Here is a 24,897-nt window from a genome sequence, read left to right on the forward strand (position 1 = left end):
TGTGTATTCACCCCAACACCTGCATATTCTCCTCCTGTGTCCACATCTCCTCTGTGTGGTTCGGCATTGTTTCAGCTTTAAGGTTTAAGGTCCAATTGTACGGGTAAGCTGCCTACCCCTCCTGTTACTATTCAAACAACATTTACCCAGACAGATCAAATGAATTATTCTGACAGTCTGCCAAAGGCTGCAGCTCGTGTGCGTGTAGCCGCAGGCTCCAGCTACAAACCTATAGATGGATTATGATAATTGACTGATCTGCATTCACCTAGTGTAACGTAACCTCTGGAGGGAGAGAAAGGGAAACTGCGTGGGAGGGTTGGAAAGGTGGAAAGCATGTAAAGAGAAAACTTAAGCAGGGAGGGGAAGGAAAGATCTCTCAGAGAAAGAAGAGGTTGAAAAAAACAAGGCGGACGGTGTGGCTCCACAGAAAGTAAACAATAAAAAGAAAAAGAGAGTGATTATATTTCCGCCTGGGACGGTCTGGGAGGTGAAAGAAGGAGAGGGGCGAGATCAATGAGGGAGGCGAATGAAAGGGCGCAGGAGAGGATGGAGAGGCATTCCCGGCTGCTGGCATAAAAGCGGCGAGAAAGAGGAAAAGCAGCTAATCTGAAATCCAGATGCCTTGGGGACCGGCAGAGGGTCAAGCCAATCCACGCAAACAGAGCGCTCCATCCCCTCCAAGCTCTCTCCTCGCAGATCAACGGGACGACGACAATCAGCCGGATACTTGTTCACGTCGGTGTTTCCAGAAAACACTTTGTCCATCTCAAGGAGTTTGTTGTTTTCTCTCCTTGGACAGTTTGTTTTCCATCTCCTGGAGGAATTCCCAGGTGAGTCCCATGTGAACTTTAGAATGAGAGTCTTTTAAAGGCTCCCAGATGTGGGGCCAGCTTTAAAGATGTTGTTTTCTGGCACTCTTCCTTTTATCTCCCATCCAAATTTCTAAACAATTTACAAAAGTGACTTCAGTTACTTTTGTAAATTGTTTAGAATAATAATGTCTGTTGTCAGAATAATGTCTGTTGTCATTTCACTGCATTAAAGAGCTTTTGCTGACTGAAAGTAAAGTATTTGCAAAAGTGATGTGTATCACTTTGTAACAATGCAAAAATACAAAATCTTACCAAGTATTTTAGTTTAGTTCGTAGTACGAATATCTTAGCACACAACACAACTGACTTACAAGCAACTTTTCTGCAAGATTCAGCTTGCTTTACAAAAATCACTCAAAATATTTATTTGAAAAAATGTGCTAGATTTGTATTTTTTTTTACCTATAACTTGGAGAAAATGTATTTTTATAAGTGAAGAAATCTGCCAGTGTAACTAAAAAAAAATCAATATTAGGGATTTATTATACAGCATTTAAAATTTAAAACAAGTTCCTGTAAGTTTGGTCTTATTCCAAGTGTGCTAAGATATTTGCAGCAGAAACTAGACCAAATATAAAATGATGTGTTTTTGCAGTGTACTCGATCAATCTTGCTGTCTTTCATCTGTTAACGTGATCAGACAGCGGAAGTATTAGAGTCCAACCATAAAACTGGTTGAAAAACATGCCGACAAACCATTGCAGCAGCATCTAAAGTCTCTATTCTACTAAAGATAGAGCAGAAAAAACATAAAGCTGTGAGGCTCTGTAGAGAGACCCAGACTTTTTTAGGAGGTTCGTCCAGTCATGTTGTTGCCTGTGAACACTTTGGGCAAAAAGAAAAAGACGCTCTGCATAAATACAGCATTTAAAATTTATTAGACACTCTGCTATGTTTTAATGACTAAAGAGGGCCAACCTCTCCTAATAACAAGCAGCAGGTAGTGCTATTAAGAATGGGTGAATTTATGTGCTAATGAATGGGGATAATAGCAAACGAAGCTGAAGCACAAACAGTTGAAGGTTAGCTTGATGGTTTGTTGGCTTTTTGAGGTATTTACAACTAATTGCTGGAAGGAAAATTCAAAAGCAATCCAATCCTTTAAAGAAATTGACTATAAAAAGTTCTTCATCCTTTGTGCCAAATGCCAATCTATGAAGACACTTGGAAAAAGATGCTGACCGGCAGAGAAACAATGGAAATGCGTGTGCAGCATAAGATATTGTTGAGTTTCAAGGAAAACATGTGGATTTCATACTGCGGTCCTCTTAAGACATGTGTTATCTTGAAAAGAGCAGCTTGGATTTGGCCGACCGTCAGCGAAACATTCTTTATTTAAAGATGTGCTGGCTTTGTTCCAGCATTCTTTAAAGAATCCAATGGGTTTTCGGATCCATTCGGGTTTTTTATCAACTGAAACTAGAAGATCGTTAGATGGAGCTCGAAGCTAAGCAAGCAGGGTATTAGATCCGTTTAAGCAACCATTTTGTTCCCACAAACAAGTTTTGGATGCATTTCTAGTTGGTTGGTCTCATCAGAGTTGGCAGGATTTATACAAATCGGATGTTTTCGTTCAGGAACTCAACTTTTAGTTCAACAAGATTAAGGTATTTGGCGTCCTACAAGTTTAATTTCAATCTGCTTCATCAGTTTCAAAAATACTTTTGATGTGTGATTGAGATTATTGTCCTGTTGGAACACCAGCTTTGAATATGTTTTACCCATCCAGTTGTTAAAATTAAATAATTTGTAGACAGGCCTCTGTTTTCAGTACTCCACCCATCTGAGCAAGTGGCAGCAAAAACCGATTGTCAGATTATGACACCACCACCAGGCCTATAAATTGGTTCAGTGGTCTCAAGTTTTTGGAGTTGGAAGGCTTCACCATGACTCCTTTAAACAGTCCTCTTGTCATTGTGCCCAAACATTTCTCCAGAAGGGGGTGCTCTTCTGTGCTTGTCCATGTGGGAGGCAAACATTTTCAGACAAGTTTGAAGGCTTTTATTTGAAATCAAGGGTGACTGTGGTTGTGTGGCAGAGTTGTCGTCTTGCAATCGGAAGGTTGGAGGTTTGATTCTAGCAAGGGTCTTAACCCCAAATTGCCTACTGGTCTGCATATCGGTGTGTGAATGTGACTCTAGTATAAAGCGCTTTGAGTGGTCAAAATGACTGGAAAAGTGCTATATAAATTCAGTCCATTTATTATGGAGGTTTCTCTTGCTCAGCACCTCTCAATGCATGTCAATGCAAAATTTGCTTCTCTGTGGACTGATGTGAATCAGTCATTCACTTGAGCCTTTCGTTTAATTGTATAATGCCTCTAAAAATTTGACATCACAGAACATGTTTCTGAACCCTGTTTTGGCAGACGGACAGTTTCCAGGCCACGATCAAACTAAAATAACATATTTCACCAATAACACCATCTTTCCATTGTTTGTGATTCTAATCCCACTGTAACATTTTATAAACCACGATCATGTCAAAATAAAACACACTGCTGGTAAATCATCTGGGGTTTTTTTGTCACATAACTGCATGTCTGTCTGGTAGTAGTTCCTTCTACAGACATCAGCTGTCAAAGTGGTTGAGAAATCTTAACCTGACTGATATAAAAGCAACATATTTTTCATGCAAAATGACAAAAGGCAGGCAACTAAGCACAAAAGTATCAAATAAAAAAAAGGTAGGAAAAGTGCAACTTTACAAATGGAAAGATAAATTATAATGGGCGTACAGATAAAGAGTTCTGCTCCAATCAATGCTCAAGCTGTGAATGGAACTACTAAGGGTCAATTTATGAACATTCATGAAGGCTATAGTCAGCCTTATATTCCTAAAGATGATCCATTGAAAAGCACCCTATAGAAAGATGTAAAGAAAAGAAATAACTTACAGTAACACACTGTGCCAGACAGGCAGCATATGATTTTGATACACAGGATGTCAGACTGGTTTCAGCTCCTCCTCTATAAGGAGTACACCACTTTCATCTCTGCCAGACACATGTGATTTTTATAGTTCAACAAAAGTCTTATTTCTATTTCCTTGGATATCCTCGCCTGGTTTCATTTGTCCTTGTCTTTTTTTGTTGTATTGTGTTGTTTTCGCCTTTCTTCAATCCAGAATTCTATCTTTACATCTTCTTGTTTCCTCCTTGTTGGGGCGTAATCCTCCTTATTTATCTCCTTATTTCCAAAATATGCTAAATTTATCCCATACCAGCTTGTCTTCAAAATTGTTTCAAAATGAGAAAGACATTATGTACCGTGGGTACAGAGATGAGAGGGGTTTCACCTTCACCGTGAATTAGAATGAACTTTTTGTATTTGACCTCTGCCCTCTGACGTCATGTGTTTGATACGTTCCTCACAGATAAAAGCCCAGTTTTCTTCCATCGTGTGACAAAGTGTTGTGTGTTTCAGTGGAAAAGCAACATGGCTAATGACACAAATTGAAAACACACAGATCTCAATGCTGCAAAACTCTCTTGCTCCATCTGGGACATGCATCAGCCAGATCTGATGTAAAATACCGAAACAGGACAAATATGCTGGCAGAGATTTAGATTTGACAAAGTTGAAAAATAAAGTCACAATTTCAACTAGCTGCTTATTTTGCTTAAATTTTTTGACTCCAGAAAATTTGATAAAGAAATTTGTAAGTCCAATTTGCTAAAGTCAGTAATCACAAATTATGTCAATTCTTCCTGTGGTCAGTTTGTACTTTGATTTTATACTCAACCATTGACTTCTTGTATGCATGGCTGTTTGAAGGTACTCTTGCTTCCCACAGTCAGTAAACACGCTGAACTACCCATAAAGCTGAGTGTGTGTGTAGTGCTGCAATGTAACTGTGTTAGCTTGTGATGAACTGTCCACCTGTAGCTCCATCCTCTTCCCACTCCAGATAAAGTAGATGGAGATCATGGATGGGATGCAGCAGCAAGCATCGCTGACCTACACATGGCTTAATGCGTTTATCAGGTCAGGAAACCCGAGCGGCGTGTGGCTTTGTGATGGAGAAAGACAAGAGCGCAGGAGTCAAATCCTAAAGCAGGATTATCAATCTGCTGTCGGAATGAAAATAACATGACAATTCGACCCCTTCACACACTTTACCATTTCTTTCTCTCTCTCTAATACGCACAAACACACACATGCACCCACACACCTACACACACACAGCTGCTAGGTGAATTATCCTCCCTGCATGGATGGAACACAAACTGAAGTGGAAACCAGAAACCCCCAAACTGGCCTCTAATGACTTGAGAAATGCGTTTGTTACTTGTTAACGTTTCTCTTCCCGCCTCTTCAACAGATCAGTGTGAGAAAGAATTTGTGTGGGTGTGTGAGAGAGTTGCTGTGTGTAAATAGTGCCTTATTCACCCCTCAAATCACATTACTGATATTATTTCGGTAAACGTTTTGCTGTCTCTGAACTGGATGTTCCATTCATACATGTGTCACTGTGTTTACTATGTTTATAGATGTAGAGGCAGGAGTTCAAACGTTCAGATTAGATTTTTTTTCCCCCCTTTGTCAAGTCAACAAATAAATATTGATCTGAAATAGAAACTCAAGATGGTCCAGAGATAAAAAGAGAAGAACTAAGATTTTTATAATCTTACCAGGATCCCACACTTAGCAGAACTTCTGTGATCCCAAACTGACCAATTAATAAGGTCAGGAAAAAACTCATGTTAGCAATCAGCAGTTGACAAATCAAGTATATAGTTCCCAGTTATGTTTCAAAATTAAAACCAAATAGCCTGGGTTTGAATAACTACATTTGATAACATCATTAATCACAAATTAGCTTGTTTGACAACTCATGAATCATATTGATGTTGCACAACAAGCATCAAGTCATTCATTGAAAATACATTCAACACTCTGTTAGCATAAACTGAACATAAGCCCAGGCATCACAGCCACTTGAGTAAGAATGCCACAAGCATTAGCATTTCAAAAGATGTCAAAAACACCATCAATATAATACAGCCAATGGCAGTTTAGCTGAACTGTTAAAGGGGCAGTGTGATGTAAAATTGACTTTCTTGAGTTTTAGATAATATCATTCGGTCATCAAAACACACCTTGAGTGTTGCCTTGATTCTTTCATGCATGTTTGAGACATTCTTAAATCTCCATGGCAACCATTCACCTAACGCCTGGTTGGACCTAGCTCCGCCTTTGAGGACGAAGCTCCTCCTCCTCTGATCTGTAGTTTTCAAGCTTCCAAAAACTTCGCAGGGCAGCCCTCTCCCATAAGCACCCCACTCAGCTCCTTCAGACTAGCTTGCAGCAATTAGCAAACACCTGGTGAAGCTGTGCATCAGTCGAGCTCATTATATGAGCTACTTCTGTGGAACGCTGGTAAAAACGTTGCGTTGACTTCATGAATGCAGAGTTTCAGAAAGAGCAGGAGTTTCTTAAAAAGACAGAGACCCAATTTCACGACGTTAAACTAGGAAGTCATTTTTTTAAAGTTATGTTTGACACTTATATACATATAGCATTTTTATAACAACTGAAGGTGACATAGTTGCTTGATTGTGACATAAAATAGTACAATGTGCCTGAAAAACACATAACACTGCCCCTTTAAGGGCACTTAAAAGAGGCAGAAACAATAAGTAGTTCTGTTTCAGTTACTGTTCACTGTAATAATTTTATCCACAAATTTATCATAAATCTATGATATCTATGATGGAGCTCCGTTCCACGAACGCAGAACTGAAACAAGAGACAAAACGGGACCTAGAAAGAGATCCTAGCGGTAAAACTAACACAAGGATCCAAACATCCTGGTAACTCCATGTCAAGTCTTCATCGAGTTTTTGGGTGTAAAAGGCAGACAGCTCCATGCACAGCCAGCACTTTTATAACAGCGCCCCCAGTGGCTGGATGCATGAACAGGTTATAGGTTTGGAAAAGTTGGCTAAATGGCTGCAGTTACGTTTTCTTGCCTATGTTTTTACTTTGTGCCACGCTCACCTGAAGAGTCTCTGAACTGGTCCAGATTAAAAGTTGAGTCTTTAATCCAGAGTAGAGACAGTTGATGGGTTGATTGTGTGCTGACAGAAAGAGATGTATTGCTGCTCTTTAATATGATTACGTTGCACAAGCAGAAGATTAGTTCTTTGTCATCCCCCAGTGAGAAAACGCGTACCCAATGACAGGCACACACGTGTTCGACGCTTTCTGAGCGGTTCTGTCAGCCTGGAGGGAAAAGAGTTTGATAATGTAATCCCAAGCTTGGGGATTTTTCTCACAACTCATGTTTTTCCTCAGACTCGCTAATGTCCCGTCTCTCATCCCACATCTCTTTCCTTTCCAAATCTAACCTCCAGCAAAGGGAAACGTTTATAGATGCGTGGAGGTCTGCATCACATTAGGATAATTTCTCTCTTTCATCGGGAGGAATCAAAGCTAAAAATGACAACTGAATCCAAGATGAGGAATCTGTTCATCCTCATCCTGAAACCTGCGTCAGAAGATCAAAGACTGAATATGAATGTAAGCGGCACAAAAAAAAGGTACAGCCAATTTATTCAGGTAGAGATGTACAGCAGCACCTCGCAAAGGGACTCAAAGATGGAAATTTTTGACTTTCAGTCACGACATGAACTCAAAGGTTCAAGTATTTTGTGTGTTTCTGTATTTTGCTTCGAGTCTGTTGGGTTAGTTCTCTGACAACTTTGCAAATCTGAAGGTTTTGATCATTCATGTTGGATGGAGTGCATATGTGAACATCAGTTTTCAAGCCTTACCATGGGTTTTCAATTGGATTTAGTTTTGGACTTTGACTGGGCCATTCTAACAATAAAGAAGAAAACATCTACTGTAGCTTTGTCCATATCTTAAGGATCTCAAGTCTCTAGCAGCTTTTCACAGGTTTTCTTGTCTTACATTTGGCTCCTTTCGTCGCCGACCAACTTCCCCGACTCTGCTTAAGAAAAGCATCCCACAGCACGATTCTGCCGCTACCATGTTATATTGTGTGTGATATTTCGTTTTTGAGCACATTTGGCGTTTTGCATGCAGTACGGTGAGAGTGATGGAGACGACTTATAGGATGTTTTAGTGCCAACATGAATGAGATTTGTTTTTTCTCTGATGAGATGAAGAAAATGATTAGAAAAACAGTGATTGAGCTGTTTTTCTACAGCGATAGTAAAACGAGGTAGATAGTAAAACGTAGAGCCCCAAGAACTAAGCCGTGGGGAACCCCAGCTCTAACGAAGGATGACGGACTGAAAAGATGTTAAATGAACTGAAATAATGAATGTTTTACTTCTCCTCTGCTTTCCCCACCATTACAACCGGTGTTCCCCAAGGCTCAGTCCTCGGGCCCTTACGTTTAGAGGTACTTTCTGATGAAGATTCTTCTTAGGATTAAAAAGCATTAATATCTTTACTATTGACATTTCTGAAAGTATCAATAGATACTGGTTGTTGCTCCTGGATTAAATTCATGGATCCATTTTTGTGGACATTAATCTGTGTAACCACTGCTCTCTGCAGGTATGTTGACATTGGGAGGACTCTGACAGACCTCCAGTCATGGGGCTTCTTTTCTGCACCAAATTACTCTGCAGGCTGGCTGCAGCGTGGCTCCCCCTGTTCTTCTCATCACTCCTACTGCATACGGTAAATCATTATTGCAGACGCTGTTGATTTATTCTGAATGGGAGCAGTTAAAGTTACAATGTCAGGAGAGGTGAATAACCATTTGCTTTCTTATAAAGAGCAATGCAGGTGGCTTTACTTTTTACCATTTTCTACTGAAATATTAAGTCCAAGGTGGACAGTTTGAATAATGAAAAAAAAAAGTCCTCTCTTAATTTTCTCCTCTTTTATTAAACCTTCATTGTCCTTCATGTGTGCCGTAGCTGGTCCATGGCGTTCCCTCCTGCCCGCGGAGCTGCAGCTGCCCAGGCACTAAGGAGGTCCACTGCACCTTCAGGCACCTCGCCACCATTCCCAAGGCCTTCCCTAAAACCACAGAGAGGCTCAACTTGGGGTAAGACTCAGCCACATCGGTCAGAACAGGAGCCATGTCGTCACTATGGGGAATGGAAACTCTCCCCCCTCGTCAGGATACTACAAGGAACAGAGTGGAATTGAAATGTTCTCAGTAGACAACAAACGATCAAGCACTTACGGAAGCAGTTCTGTTTTTGCATTTTATCTTTGTCTTGGAACACTGGAGACAAGTCCCTCGTTGTCCACAGCGGACCCCAGTACTTGTTGGGGGTTAGGAACCCAAAATACATTTTCTAGTAATTGAGACCTCTAAAAATGTTTTTCGACTACCTATTTTAATAAGACATCAAGTATACCTTAACATACTACGAATGTATCTCAACAGTTTGGCAACCACCATGATTTTTAATGACTTTTTGCATGAACGAGCTAATTTTAATTATCTTATTCAATTTGAATGGAAACGCCACAATTGCAAAGTGACATATTTTCGGCATTGCAAACGTTTTTGCGCGCATTTGTATCAGAAACACAGCTGGTGACACTAGGCTGCAGCTCCTTGTGATGAACACAAGAAAAAGAGCTTATGGCAAGTAAAATAATCACTACAGGTTGTAGTCATAGAAACAACCAGCTGTAGTTGAGTCCACACAGTGGAGTGCATCTGCTTTTGCTAACAGAAAAGCACTAACTCTCCAGGGTTTGAAGCTCAGCCCCCGATGGGGAAACCTACACGAAAATGTGTGCATTGATGGTAGCGGAAGACACTGGGGATGAAAGTGAGATCCGCATGATATATCGCCAGCTGGCTGGTTTGAACGAATGGTGGGCAGTAGGGGGGGACCAGATCCAGCTGACACTTTGATTTGCTGCAGTAAATCACATTTTGTTCTCGAACCTTCTGAGTTTGGTCAGAATGAGAAACCTCTTGTCTGAGAAAGTTTTTCTAAACCCTACACCTTAAAGCTACATGCTACTTACTGTCTCCACGCTAAAACTACATGGTTGAGAGGTGGAGAAAATCACTGCAGGTCAGAGGTTGGCCAAATTCTCTCTGCTACTCTTCCATCCTCCACTCTGTCATTCCCGCCAGTGTTTTTCTTAACTTTCCCTTCAGTGTGCTCATTCCCCAGACAAACACTGGCTAACAGCTAGTAGCATGCCTCTCGATCCCCACCTTCAATAGCAGACCACCCGACAGATCATAAAGGTTTCCTGCTTGTTTTCTTTCTGTTACAGTTACAATAGCCTGACAGAGGTGGAGGGGTCAGAGTTCAGGCCGTTGCGGCAACTGGAAATGCTCATGTTGCATGGAAACGACATTAGCAGGGTCCAGCCTGGGGCTTTCTACACCCTGCGGTCACTGCAGGTACGTTTTGTTTCTGTTGGGTGCTTATGGCAGCTGTAGCATGTTTAGAAGTAAAAACAAAATTTTTTTAATTATAGTAGCAAAATGGTGACGCAAGTGAGTGTGTTGGTGGTAGTAACGTCTTTACTGGCCGAGTCACTAATATATCTGTATTCACAAACGTCCACCAGACAGTTCTGCACAGAACTGTCTGCATATTACTAAGTTCTAAAATGTTTGCTCCGTTCCCTGAAACGACGCAATTTAACAATTGACAATTATCAGGAAGTGTTAACTGGATTAATACTTGAACTAATTCTTTGGTTTTGTTTTGCTTTTGATCAATTTTAGCAGATCACAACCTGAGAACCAATGTAACCAAGGGAAACGTTTGATCAAAACTAATGTACATCTTACAGAACTTCCTGCATATGTTGTTTTCACTTCTGTCTGCAGATAATTTTTCTGGGTCAAAAAGTCCCCCTCAAAAAAAAACAAAAAAACAAAAACCAGCCTAGATTAAGTTAGAAGTAGACGTGAAAAGTTTGCCCTGCTGTATTACTCCTCAGACGACTTTGCTTTCTAAATGTTACTGTAATTTTCTTCAGGGCTGGAACATCACAAACTAAAATTGTGGTAATGAGGTCGGCAAACGCTAGTGCATGCAGAGTGCTGAAAAACAAAGTCATAGTAATTCTTTCCTACATGACCCCTACTTTAGACAGTAATTAGCTGCACTTTGATTGCTTCCCTGTTGCCAGGTGCATATGGCTGCAATTACGGCCTGAAGTTGATCTCTAGCAAAGCAAAAGTCAATGCCAATGAAACAGATGAGAAACAATTTACCCAATACATTGAGCCAATTGGAAAATACACTGGGAATTTAAAGCAGGACACTGGACCTTATGTGACTTAATATTACCTGACCAGACTGAGACGGAACATCTGTTTGGTTAATTCTCAGGACCAGAGTCTATAAGCTGCAGTTGCTATTGGAGGTTAGCTGTTTCTCAATGTAAAATAGCTAATAGAAAGTATACTTTCTTATTTTATTTCAAATAGATCCTGAAGCTGAGCTACAACAAGCTCACATCAGTGAGTTCTGGTCTCTTCGAGGGCCTGGTCACTCTGATCCGGCTCCACCTGGATCACAACCTTATAAGTTTTATAGAGCCCTACTCCTTTTCTGGTCTGACCTCTCTAAAACTCCTACAACTGGAAGGGAACCAGCTGAACCAGATCCATCCTCACACCTTCATAACGGTCTCGGTACTAGGAAGCTTTTGGACCTCTGGACTCAAGTAAGAAACCAAACAACCGGCGGAGCTATGTTTCAGTTGTACATTTCTTAAATTTTAGGCCAAGAATTTTACCTAATGCATCTAGAATATATACGCAGTGCACAATTACTGATAAAAAAACCATGTTGTTCTTTTCTTAGACACTTACACCTAGCTGATAACCTGCTGGAGGAGCTTCCTCCTGCGGCGTTAAAAACGGCTCCCAGGCTGGAGCTGCTCACGATCCACGGTAATCCCTGGAACTGCGACTGCCAGCTTCACTGGTTTGTGGAATGGAGCACTACTCACGAAGGTAAACTAATAAACGTTGATGAAAGATACATTTATAAGTTCATCTTCGTTGGAGAGGAGCTCATGTTTCTTTTTTTAAGTGTAGAAATGAAGAAGGTAAATAGCAAAAGCTTCTTTTAACGATGCACCTTCAAAAAACCTCAGCCAAAGACTTTGCAGTGCTCTGCAACCTTTATAATTATACTTAATTGACTAGTTGGGTTGGTTAGAGTTCTAGTTTTAATTTGTTTTTTGGGTTTGTTTTTTTTTAGTTTAAAGCTTATGTCAATTTAAGAAACATTTTTAAAAATTGCCTTAAAAAAAAGAATTGGTGTGTCTCCCTTTTTTGTCATGTCCTTTTGTCATGACAAAATAAAGTTTAATAATTAATTAATAAAGATGAATAGAGTTTCTTGGTCTCTCTGTCTATATCTAAATTGGGGCTCAACACAAGACAAAACTAAATCAAGCAAAACAATCCAATTAAATATAACCAAACAACAAACCCAAAAAGTTGTCCCAAGACAGAACCAGGAGGAACTCCACGTCCAAAGAGATGACAGTAAAAAAACCACGAAAATGAAAATAGATAAAAATCCTTACAGAGTGCTTCATGAAAGCTTTTTCAAGCAGCAGATCTTGTGTTATGAATGTATACAAAAATCATACCAAAGTGCTGTTGAGGTTATTGTTTTTGCATGGAAGTAGAACCCAAAAGAACATATTGCTTTGGTCCCGTTCATCAGACTAGTTTACTGTTTATTCCAAGCTGATTTGCTTTCTCTCCCTCTTTCTCTGCCTGTTGGGTGAAATAATTACAGTTTTCTCATTCGTTTGCTCCATTTCTAAACATATTTGATCAGGTCCATATGCTTTCTGTTTGGATAAGCAGCACCAGTTGACAATATATTTTTATGCTTACATCAGAAAATGTTTTTCCTCTTCTTGTCAGTGTTTTCACTGTTTGACGCCTTCTAACCTTTTCTTTTTATTTACTCTCTTCCAGGAGTGGTGAAATGCAAGAAGGAGCGTGGCTCTGCTGAGACGTGCCCTCAGTGCTCACATCCTCAACTCCTGAACCAGACCCATCTCCTGGAGTTGTCTGTGGGCAAGCTCGTCTGTGAACGCCCAGCTCTTCGATCCCCACTCAAACAATGGGACAATCCTCTTTGGGCGGAGTCTGAAGCTGAACCTGACCTCCCGTACACGCGGGACTTAGAAAAACCTTTGGGCGAACTGACCATTGTTCTCTCAGACAGCCACGGAAACCGTGCTTTTGTGTCGTGTGACGTGCGCCATCCGGGCGACAGCTCACCCATTGCGTGGGCTTCAAATCCGCAGTCACCCCTGGAGATATCTGTGAATGTGTCACTGGTGACCATCCTGGAGTGCGAGATCGATCGAGAAACACTGCAAAATCTTTGGCAACTGGTTGCTTACTACTATGAAACCCCAGCAATTTTAGAGAGAGGTCAACAGAGGGTTAATACTAGCAAAGTTACGTATCAGTATTCCCAGGCCGTCAATGAGAACTCACCCTATTTCACAGAATTGAAAGGATATTTAGAAGCGGAACCGGCATGGCTGCTTCAGCCTAGAGTCACAGTAAAGCTAAATAGGCAACTGACAACAACAAGGAAACTTGTCATGGATTTCACCACTTTAATCACCAAAAACATCAACAGCCATGAGAGGCAAGAGGATGACACTGATGTTACGTCCTCCTGGGCATTAATCCGTAGAGGAACAACTGGAAGGGTTCAAACGGCTCCAGAGGGTACGCAGGTCCATTTAGAGTGCAGTGTGGTTACCTCTGACCCAGAAGTAAAAGTAGAATGGATGCTTCCTGATTTATCCACAGTAGAGGAAGCCACAGATAAGGTATACATATCTGAAAGAGGCCAGCTTGTAATTTCAAATGCCTCTGTCTCTGATTCAGGTCTCTACCACTGCATAGTCCGAAGCAAAGCCGCTGTGGACTTGATGCCACTGAGGCTCACAGTCAAAGAGCGGTCACTTGGTCCAACAGCTTTAAATGGGCAGAAAATTATACTTGAGACAGGGAACTCTCTGTCTCTTCCTTGTGAGGTGACCTCAGCTCAGCCAAGTCAAACCTTGTGGTACCTCCCCAAAAACCAAGTTCTCCTGCCAATGCAAAAGTCGAGAAGAGCGGAAGTGATGGAGAACGGCACTTTGGTGGTTAGGAAGATGACACAGGAGGATGCAGGGGAATATAGCTGCTTGGCCTCTAATCTGTACGGAGTGGACATGCTTTCTCACATGGTGGACGTAACAGGAGAAAAGGATGTAGAAAAGACCAAAGTACAGACTGACAGAGAACCACTTATTTTACCACTGGAATCAGTTGAAGGGGAGGGCTCAGGAGGCGACTTTCAAGAGACTATACGGCCTTTTGCTACACAGCTCCCAGAGAAGGCAGGACGACCAAACAATGGCTTGTTTAGGAGAACACGTATGAAAAATTTAAAGAGCAAGCCCAATAAATCTGTTAAGGAATTGGATCCAAATCGCTGGGCGGAGATACTGGCCAAAGCTAACGCTAAACCGAGTGTTCCTCTGCCTACTGGTCACTGGTCACTAGAAGAGCCCAGTACAGTAACAGTCCCAGCTAGCACTGTCAAAACCTCAACTTCTAGTGGGAGCACAACTGCAGAGACTTTATTGTACTTTACAACCCCTCATTATAAAACACAAAAAATGTTTCCCTTTCAACGAAAAGTCAAACCTGAATCCCATTCAAGAAATGGCAAAATGGAGCATGTCTACAAAGTACCCAAAATACAGCAAAATCAGCTGCTGGATGTAGACCCTGCTATACTTGGAAGTACAGTATCATCCTTACAGCATGTTCATCACACCCCGAAAATAGTACAAAGTTTCACAACTCCACCTAATCTCCTTGTCAAACAACCAGAAACCAAACAAATTAATGAGAGCAGAAGAAACTTTGTTCCTGATTGGTCTAACAGGAGAAGACCCTTTCAAAGACGTAGAAAGCCCCCAATGAGAAAACTCGAACCACACAAAAACCCCTTCTACCAAACATCTAACAACCCCCATGGAACTGTTCCTCAACAAACAATTACCACACCAACAACTACAACCACCACTACTACAACTACTACCACAACCACCACAACTACTACCACAACAACCACCCCAGCTCCAACTACAGTGGAGTACAGTGAACATTTACCTGCTGAGTATGAGATAGAAGACAACAATGACAAATACTATGAGGATTATGATTACAAGAGTGGCGAAAGCTTGGAAGCTACAGACGATGTAATCAGTGAAATCTCTCCTGAAACCCATCTCCATGATAGCATTACCTCTTCTCCACCGGAGAGAGAAAAGATTCATCATCTGAATCAACAAGAATCACCTAATCCAAAGACCATTCCCACTCCAAAGTTGGAGACTCAAATTTTAAGGAGAACTGAAGATGTAGTGGACCTTGAGGAAAGCCTGGTAGAGAGAGAATGGATGAAAGAAAAAACAGAAGGAACTGACAACAACAATGAAAGTAATGATAAAATCCTTGCAAGAGTAAATGAGAGTGAGAACATGAATACATCAGAGGCGCAAGAAAAATTTACAAAGGGAGGTGATAGACATGAGGAAAAATCAAAACCGGAGATAGTTGCTCAGAGCTACAATTCACAAGATGAATTTTGGTTTACATCCCATAACAGACAAAGAATTATCACACGACCTTCACCTGATCAGAACCTGCCTGCACAGCCAAAGACAGCAAAACCAACTAAAAAGACTGAAAACCACCCCCCACAATTTATGGAACCACTTCATCCTTGGCTGCATCAGAACAGCCATGAAAGAGGACAAACCAGCAGTTCCAGGACTACACACACAGATCAGGACAGAAATGCAGGAAGACATGGTCAAGTAAATCCCAGCAGGCATTCCTGGCCCCCTAAAGTTCCTCCGACCTCCCGCTGGTCTACACACCATCATCAACATCAATGGTCTGGTCAAAGGCCATTCCCTCACCCAAGGCAAGGTAAATACAGCTCACAATAAGATATAAAGAAACTTGAGTATTTTTTTTTATTTACTCAAACAACCTTTGTTGTAGATTTTTCTTACTTAGAGTTATGAGAGCAGAAACTCAAATTACAACCCATGGTCTGTTTATAGGGCTGAACCCCACTCATCGACCCTGGCCTTTCCTTCACCCGTGGAGTCATGGCTCGTTTATCACCAACAGACCAGAAATAACAGCCGACACAGTAAAACCCACACCCACTGTCTCAGGAATAAACCCTTCCAAATCTTTACCACCCAATTTCTATCATCATAATCATCGAAATCACCATGTTGACAGCAAGACCCAAACAAGAGATCATCTGTTTCTTTCAAGGCTCAGAAATCGATACAGACAGGTAAAAGGAGAGCTGTGTTTCTGAAATATGTAGTGAAACAGGATTTCTCATTGCCCTGTTTCAGGAATTGGAATTTGTGTTTCAATTATGTTATAAAACAAACTTTTTAAGCTTCTGGTAATGCAACACATACTTTTTGGATGACCTACAATTCGCCACATTTGAGATTAAGAATTAGATTGGGACAGTGAAATTTTAGGGTTCTTATTGTACACCTGGTGATGTCTATACTCCAATTTATCAACAATTCACTTTATTCATTTAAAACATGACAAAATATAACTTTTATTTTCTTGGACCGTCATCACAAGTGAATATTGTCTTTACTAAATGACAGACATTCCTACAATTTGTTATACATTACGAGAATTATCACATGCAATTACTTTTTGCACAATTTTGAACTGTGAATTTGAAGTGTGTAAAATATCTCAATATACTAACCATACTGTTAAAGGCCTTAAGAAATGTCCAAAGTGGTTTATGGACTATTTACAGCCCTTTGAATAGTTTTAAATGGTCGTTAGTACAAACTGGATTCACCAGCAAAAACACTTTGGAAATTTTCAAGGACAAAATATTATATACTGTATAAAATCTTTTAAAATGGAAACTTTTAGGTACAACTAAACACAGACATATATGTAGATATGATTAAGAGTAGGCCAGAATGCCCAGCTCTGGTTTTGATTTTTTCCAGGCCCAGCTTGATCGGATTGCTCAGCTTGGAAGGATAGCCACACCCAAACCCCGGATTGGCTACAAACCTCCTCCTCCAGTCACACCTAAAAAAGACTCTCCGTCCCTGCACAGACCTTTAACTTTGAAACAACCAGCAGCCACTGCTTCATACTTTTACTCCCATGAGCACTTAAAGGTTGCTAAACCGTCATATTCGTCATTCCTGGAGCCCCCCCTAACTCCTCCTGGTAACCCACCAGTGTCTCCTGCTCTGCATGGAGGTAGGTGGGTCAGGGAAGTGAGTCTTAAAAAGAGCTGGCATATTTCTAAATCTATTTTGCACCATTTATAGTTTTGCTATGTCAAATTTCCTTTCAGGACAAATCAACCTTCCGAATCCAACAGCTGCTGCTTCTTTCCCATGGTTGTTTGGAGTTAATGGGATGAAACCTCGTATAACCACAGTTAGTACAGCAAGTGTGTCAGTGCTGGCTGAGGATGATGTGTTCCTGCCCTGCAAAGCATCCGGGAACCCTGAACCTAACATCGCTTGGACCAAAGTCTCTACAGGTGAAATGCTGAAAGAAAAATAATAGAAGAAAAGAAGAAGAAAGAGACATAAAGTAAAGTCAAGATAATACTGGTGAATTTTTATCTTGTTTTGTTATCTGCTCTGCCACTAGGTGCCACTATCCCAGCCAACACCAAACACGGGTCACGTTTTGAAGTCTTCAGGAATGGAACTTTCCTCATTAAAAATGTGCAACTTCAGGATCGAGGACAGTACCTCTGCACAGCGCAGAACAGGTTTGGATCGGATCGTATGGTGATCACCCTAACAGTCCAGACGGAGGCTCCCAGAATCCGGCCACCCAAGACCGCAGAACTATCAATCTACTTGGGGAAAAGTGTGGCTTTCGACTGCCTGGCTTCTGGGAAACCACCTGCCCAAATTTCCTGGATTCTCCCAGACAGGACGTTTGTGCGAGACCCCGGAACCATTCACACTGTCCTTTCTCCAATGAATCTGCTTCTGAACGGGACGCTCAGAATTCACTCAGCCAACTTCTCCAGCAAAGGAGACTACAAATGCATAGCAAGCAATGCAGCTGGTGCTGACACAGTCACTTATCAACTCCATGTGGCAGCTTTGCCTCCCAGCATCAGCGAAGGAGTACAGGATACAGTGATCCTTCAACCAGGTGAGATATGACAAGCAAATCTACTGCAATTACATCCTGTTGAGAACTTGTCTTGTTTGTGGCTTACAGTAGTTCATTTACCCAGACAGGAGCATGTATGCCCACTGCTCTGCAAAGGGCGAGCCAGTGCCCGCACTGAAATGGACACTTCCATCGGGCGTCCATGTTAAAGCATCACAGTTTCTGGGACGCAGAGTATTCGTCTTCCCAAACGGGACACTGTTCATCAAGAATGTTATACCATCTGATGGTGGGAGGTATGAACTGTAAATTGGCTTAATTTAATGAATAAAACTAATTATCACAGTTTTCAGCAGTATTGGAATTAGATGCTTACCTAAAATTGGACATTCCTAAATGTCAGAAATGCTTAAGTGACGTGTGTCTTATAAATAATGTATATGAAACATTGTGTTTTGAATGTTGTCCAATCAAAATTGAATAGAAAACTGCCTCTCCTCCCTTTATAGACAAAATATTGGTGTTAACATTACTGTTAACACCATTTTCATCTCAGAAATGTCCTCAAATGTGGCTAATGTAATAAACTCCATAACTGGAGAGCAGACAATCTGAGAGTGGACTAGCATTAGAACTTGACAAGGTTAGCTTAGAATTGAAGGACAGTTGCATTCAAGTACACTGGAAACTCTCTGATAAAGATTCCAAGCTTGTAAACTTTTTCATATTTAATAACCAAATGCAAAGTGACGGAGTTTGACAAACCAAATTTCCATCTACCGTTACAGGTATGAGTGTTTGGCCAGCAACGCAGTGGGTATTGCCAAGCGAAAAGTCCTGCTGGAGGTGAGAGAAGATTCCTCCTCTGTATTTCGCCAAGGTCCTCCTCCTCCTCCTCTTCCCATCCCGCCAACCCAGAGTCACGGTTCTCCATCCCGTCAACATGTTGTGTCAGCTTTGTATGGTTCTGCAGTCTACCTCCACTGTCCAGACTCCACTGGATCCTCAAGAGGGACGTTCTGGCAGCTGCCTTCTAAGATCATCCTGGAGCATCAATACAGGCACCTGAAATATCCTTTGACTTTGTGAACAACCGCTACATTGAACTGCATTATTGTAATCCATGTTTTTCTGCCTTTAGCCCAGAGAGACCAGTTAAAGTGTTTCGTAATGGGACCCTCAGGATACTTCAGCTAACAGAGCTGGATGGTGGAAATTATCAGTGCATCTTTCAGAGGCCTAATGGGGAAGACATGGAGCTTTTCCAGGTAAGACCAGAAAACATAATAGCTTGAAGTTCAGTTTGCAGCATCATTTTTCCGGTGGGTCTCTTTTTCTATCATTTGTCTCAGTTACCTTCATTCATTAGCATTCTTTATCCTTTAGAAGATCAATTTAAATTGTACATCCACAATTAAAAGTAATGTCTTTCTTGACCACTGACAGTTCTATTATATCAACCCTTACAAAGCATGTTTTCAAACAAGCTGTAATTCTCCAAAATTTATTCCAAAATTAGCTCACCGGTGTATTTTGGAATTACACCAGACATAGGCTACATCTTTCTAGTTCCAGGTAGGAAGAAGAAATCCAACGATGGGTACATTGTGACAGACAACATGGACAACGCTAACGTTGTACGTGGCGTTTAAATAATGCTCAGCTGGAGGCCAAAAGAGGCCAAAAGTGTGCCAAGAAATTATTTTCTATAGTTTAATACCACAGGTGGCAGTTTGAACTGTTGATTCTTGCTCCTTGTTTGGTCTTCTGCTGACTTCAAGGTTGAATGTGTCCTGAATGCTTTGGTTTAAATGAGTGGGTTGTCTATCATCTTGACCTCTGACATCAGCAAAGCAGTTTCACACACTCTACTGCCACTCACTTTATTTTTTCCCCCCAAATCATTCAACGGAAAATCAGAGCAATGGTTGTAAACGAAAGCTGGTGTATTACTCACTTTGCACAGCCATTTTAATGGTCTTCCAGTGCAAACCACATTACATCCCTACATTTTACAACAACATAAAACTCTACTGTACAGATTACAACACAAATATTTTCAAGATATCAAAGTTCTTGCCACGAATTGTGGAAACAATGTTTTTGGCAACTGTCATTACCCACTGAATCCTGTACATGTGATTAGAAAATGGCAATTTCTGTCTGAAACATTAAATATGTATTTACCTCAACAGGTAGAAGTGCTGATGACTCCCCCTCGAATTGAACATGTAAGGACTGCACAGACCAGAGTGACTTTCGGAGAGAATTTCCAGGTAATTGCTAAAGAATTAAGAAGAATTTTAAACATATTATTTTCATTCTAATCTCACAGATCAGTTTTGCTTCTATAATTTCCATTGTAAACCGAACAACAGAAAATTCTGGCTTTCTGCTTCTTCTTCTTTTTTTTTATCAAGACTGTGATTCTACTATATCACCGCATAAACCATCTGAACCATCCTTTCTTCTTCTTTCACTGTTTTTGATCCAAGGTGGATTGTGTTGCAACTGGCCTACCCAACCCAGAGGTCTCCTGGAGTCTTCCAGATGGAACATTGGTTAACAATGGCCTTCAGTCTGATGACAGCGGCCTTCGCAATCGACGTTACGTGATGTACGGGAATGGAACTTTACTTCTTCAGCAGATGGGCAGAAAAGACGAAGGCGACTACACTTGCCACGCAACAAATAAACTAGGCAAAGATGAAAGAAAGCTCAGTGTCAAACTGGCATCAAATGCTCCACAGATTGGATTAAAATCGCAATCAGTGGTGAAAGTGAAACTGGGCGAGGCAGTCAAACTGAGCTGTCAGGCCACAGGCGAGCCTAAACCCAGAATCACATGGATCTCACCACATACGGATGTGATACCACCACTGTCAGATAAATACAGAGTTGCAGATGATGGAACGTTAATTTTGAAGAAAGTGACACTGGCCGATGAAGGCAAATATGCTTGCGTGGCACGAAATTCTGCTGGTGATGATATCAAAAACATGATAGTGGAAGCTGAACTCCAGGAACCCTACATCAACAGTGTCAGAGGGAAGACCTCGGCAAAGCTTTTGGCAGTTTCCTACCAAACAACACTTCTGGATTGCAGAGTGGAGGGAAAACCTGAACCCAAGGTCTGGTGGCTCACTCCATATGGCCACTCGCTAACACCACCCTATCTTGGCGGTCGCTTCCAAGTGCACCAGAATGGAAGCTTAGAGCTGAGGGGTGTTAGGAAGACGGATGCAGGCAGGTACAAGTGTTTTGCTAAAAATCACCTGGGTGAAGCCTCCCTTTCAGTTGAGATGGAAGTGGCGTCGCTAGCTGAGAAACCCAGCTTTGCCAGTCCTAACATTGAGATTTTACCAATTAAGCAAGATGGTGGTGAACTGGTTCTGGAGTGCCCTGCTCGCGGCACGCCAGTCCCAGAGATTTCGTGGGTGCTGCCCAACGGGACTATGTTGTCACCCGGACGGAGACTTCAGCGTATTACTCACCATTTTGGAAATGGGACTCTGTGGATCTCTCAGCCAACACCAAGCGATAAAGGAATTTACCGGTGCCTAGCAAGAAACATAGCAGGACAAGCAGAGAAACGTTATTCCCTGGAGGCTGGCTGGAAACCTGTGATCAGAGGAACAACAGGTAGGCTATTGCTTCTCAAACCCATCACACGTAATTATTGTAATAGATAATCACTATTCTGGTCCTTATTTGTTATGATGTCCAGAAGAAAATAACTTTCTATCCCTAAAATAAAGGTAGGGCTCTTAAATCTGAATTATTGCATTCAAAAGGCTTTTCTGAAATTTCAGTTGGTTCATCGCATCAACTGAGCTGCTTACCTCAAATATGGGTCTTTAGCTCCAAGTTTGGCAACTTTTAGACAGATCTTTGTTCCAATAAATCTGAATAAAATGAAAGGCTCCTGAGGCGGTAATTCAACCTTTGATTCGGGTTTGTTGTAACAGGGATGCCTCTAAAGGTTGCAGGAGAGTCACTCTTGAGGACTTGAGTTGAAGACCCCTCTTTTAGAGTATGCTTTGCATTTGCTCCAGAAATTAGCTACAATTTGGAGTCACAACAGCAATACAAAATATGCTCAAAATTTGCTCCACCAAGGTTAAGCCTATGGGCTGTGACTTAACCTAGTTTTGTTTGTTGTCTTTGTCAATTTCTAATCTAATGCTTATGATTTTATCCAATCAGGTGGAATGAAGATCACTTATGGACTCAGCCTGAACCTACCTTGCACTGTTGATAGCTGGCCACAGGCACTGATTACATGGACCCTACCCAATGGAGTGGTTTTGGATAAACCACAGAACATTGGTCGAATATCTTTCCTCACCAATGGAACCCTACATGTGAGGCAGATTGCCCCCTTTGATAAGGGAACATATATCTGTAGAGCCTCAAACTCTTTTGGATCCTCATCTCTGTCTTACCCCGTTATCGTGATGGTTTTCCCTCCCCGGATCACAAGCACAATGGCCTCCATCACAAGAGTGTTTCGAGGAACCCCAGTCGTGCTACGGTGTGCGGCGGCAGGCATTCCAAAGCCAGATATTTCGTGGACGTTACCTGGGCGCACCACGCTGTTACCTCACAACCACTACACAGTGCAGGGAGGGGTTCAGATGACAGATGGGGGCAGTCTGGTCATACAGAATCCTGTGCTGACAAACTCTGGAATTTACAAATGCAATGCTAAAAATGCCCTTGGGACAGATTTCAAATCAACATACCTGCAAGTCATTTGAGGGACCAAACGACTCTCAATTTTCACTCATAACAAAGAGTGAAAATTCTTTGTTGAGGGCTGACTAATCATGATCAAGATGTTCTGCTGGCAAGAACATCTTGCCAGCAGATGTAAAGCAGCTTGACCTGTAGCTTTGAAGCTTGAGATATCATAGATAAGATTGTTTTGTATCTACAGTACTTGTTTTGCATTTCAAGTTTTGTTCAACTCTGCAGATTCACACTGAAATATATTTTTATGAAGAATATTTTTCTACAGGAAGCTTTGATTTCTTGACCTTCCACCCTTATAGGCATTCCAAAAGTCTCATGTGGCATTGTTGTTGATCTTGTGTGTTTGAATATTCTAGGCGCTTAATATGGCTGGATGTAATCTGGTGCTTATATCTAGACATAGCTATCTCTGTTATGGCAGAAATATAATTTACAGTGTTTTCAACTGTGTCTATATCCATGTCTTAAAATCTTTAAGGAATTTAGCGTTTTATGAAACAGTACAGTTCCTCACAAAATGTCATCCTGAATGGGTCAACATCAAATATAAACTGGACACACACTTATTTGCAATTTTTTTTCTGTGGATTGGAACAAAATCATTTGTGGAAAATTTGCTATATTTGGAAATTTTTGAGTTGAATATATCAAAAAATAACCTAAAAAGACATGCAGCTTCGGAGGCTGAATACCTCAGCGACGTGCTACTTGACATGTTATTGGCCAGTGTTTACAAAATAGCCAATCCAGATGCACCGTTCCTTTTCCTTAATGCTAATTGGCTGGGCCCCCAAGAGCAGAAATAAGGGAGACCATGGATGTTAGCTTGTGCAGTTGGGCTCAGATAGTTTATATTGTGTGTATTATTGCATATTAAGGTATATCTGAACTATTAAAATGGGCAGTTAAAGCATTTTTAGAGAAGGTCTAAAGTATTTATGAACTTCAGCTATTTTGGGTGGCTGTGGTCTCTAACTCCACAATACCAGGGATTCACTGAACTTGTATCCTTAGCAAAGAAGAGCATGGTGATAAGTGCCACATGTTGGGAAATTTTGGGGTATTTTCCATATGAAGATGTAATTGTTCTCAGATCGTGCTCTACATTGAAACATGTACATTGGATAATGAACTGCAAGTATAATTATCGCGTCTATTTGCTCACATTTCTGGCATTACAGGCACATTATCACAACATGAAAACATGTTTGCATAATTTATGAGTGAACAAAATAAACAGGTGTAGATGTTTTTATCGATCGCCTCAGTCCTCACTTTCTGCAGTTAGCGAGGCTTTATGAAATATTCTATGAAAAACTGAAAAAGCAACACCTCATGCTCTGATCTGAAGAAATGTAAGAGTCGTTGAGAAAGTTACTTCTGTTAACCGGTCAGGAGAAGGTCACCAGGTCACCTATAGGGGCATTTTAACACTGATTAGTCAGTTGGGCCAAAAACATTTGTCATTTAGTTTGGTTCATTTTAACAACACATTTTCAAAAACCAGGGTTTCCCCCAGAGTATTATAAGCCTGGCGGGCCACCAGGCTAACTGTCATATATTTAATTTAAATAGGGATTTTATAAAAGTGATAGTAAAGACAGATTAAGCTAGTTCTATAGCTGGTATATTGAACTGGGCCTCACACAAACTGTGACGCCTGCACCTCTGAATTTTTGTAACTTCTAACATTTTTTGACACAAAAACACGACGGGCCGCTGATTGACTGCCCTAGCCGCAGAGCTTAGCAGGTTTTGTGGGGGAAACCCTGAAAGAAGAAGAACTGCCTCTATGCAATTACAGCAGCTGTTCAACTGGGGCTCTATCACAGGAAGGTCTCCAGCATGTTGCAGGCAGTCCAGAAATGACGGGCCTAAACAAAGCAAACTGTCTGAGAAAAATAAACTCTGGTCTGTCTAAAGCAGAACAAACAGCCTGTGTGTTTGCAACTTGAAAAATGGAAAAAAAAAAAAGAAGTTTTTTGTCGAGAGTGACGAAAACAATAAACCAGACAAAAATCTGTAGGGTACAAATGAACTTTCACATCGCTGTTTGCGTCGAACGACGGAAAATCAGCGCCGAGAG

At 41.2% G+C, this 24,897-nt stretch overlaps 1 protein-coding gene and 1 long non-coding RNA gene across 2 annotated transcripts in view; one reads left to right on the top strand and one right to left on the bottom strand.

Annotated features, from left to right (window-relative positions):
• The first annotated feature begins 722 nt into the window (after positions 1-722).
• On the top strand, positions 723-24,068 carry si:ch211-159i8.4 (matrix-remodeling-associated protein 5). The gene is made up of 17 exons (XM_055033919.1): positions 723-833; positions 8,408-8,533; positions 8,776-8,906; positions 10,109-10,238; positions 11,280-11,518; positions 11,659-11,810; positions 12,795-15,830; positions 15,968-16,212; positions 16,913-17,174; positions 17,272-17,463; positions 17,577-18,095; positions 18,181-18,352; positions 18,845-19,117; positions 19,198-19,324; positions 20,252-20,332; positions 20,552-21,698; positions 22,263-24,068. The coding sequence occupies exons 2-17, from the start codon at positions 8,447-8,449 to the stop codon at positions 22,814-22,816; spliced, it is 7,347 nt and encodes a 2,448-aa protein (XP_054889894.1). The 5' UTR covers positions 723-833; positions 8,408-8,446; the 3' UTR covers positions 22,817-24,068.
• Positions 8,755-24,897, bottom strand: part of LOC129362422 (uncharacterized) — a 31,336-nt gene continuing 15,193 nt past the window's right edge. The window contains exons 2-4 of the long non-coding RNA XR_008606230.1: positions 21,551-21,616; positions 20,244-20,339; positions 8,755-8,878 (exon numbers count right to left, since the gene is read on the bottom strand). This is a non-coding gene — a long non-coding RNA (uncharacterized LOC129362422). The remainder of the gene's footprint in view (positions 8,879-20,243; positions 20,340-21,550; positions 21,617-24,897) is intronic.

The sequence above is a fragment of the Poeciliopsis prolifica genome, unplaced genomic scaffold, assembly GCF_027474105.1.
Source record: "Poeciliopsis prolifica strain line A6 unplaced genomic scaffold, Auburn_PproV2 SCAFFOLD009, whole genome shotgun sequence".
Lineage (NCBI taxonomy): Eukaryota > Metazoa > Chordata > Actinopteri > Cyprinodontiformes > Poeciliidae > Poeciliopsis > Poeciliopsis prolifica.

Bases quoted from the DNA above. Each gene is read 5' to 3' on its own strand.
- si:ch211-159i8.4 (XM_055033919.1), top strand. From the start codon at position 8,447: ATGGGGCTTCTTTTCTGCACCAAATTACTCTGCAGGCTGGCTGCAGCG. The intron at 11,811-12,794 runs GTAAACTAATAA...ACTCTCTTCCAG, and splicing joins ATGGAGCACTACTCACGAAG to GAGTGGTGAAATGCAAGAAG. The intron at 18,353-18,844 runs GTATGAACTGTA...CTACCGTTACAG, and splicing joins ATACCATCTGATGGTGGGAG to GTATGAGTGTTTGGCCAGCA.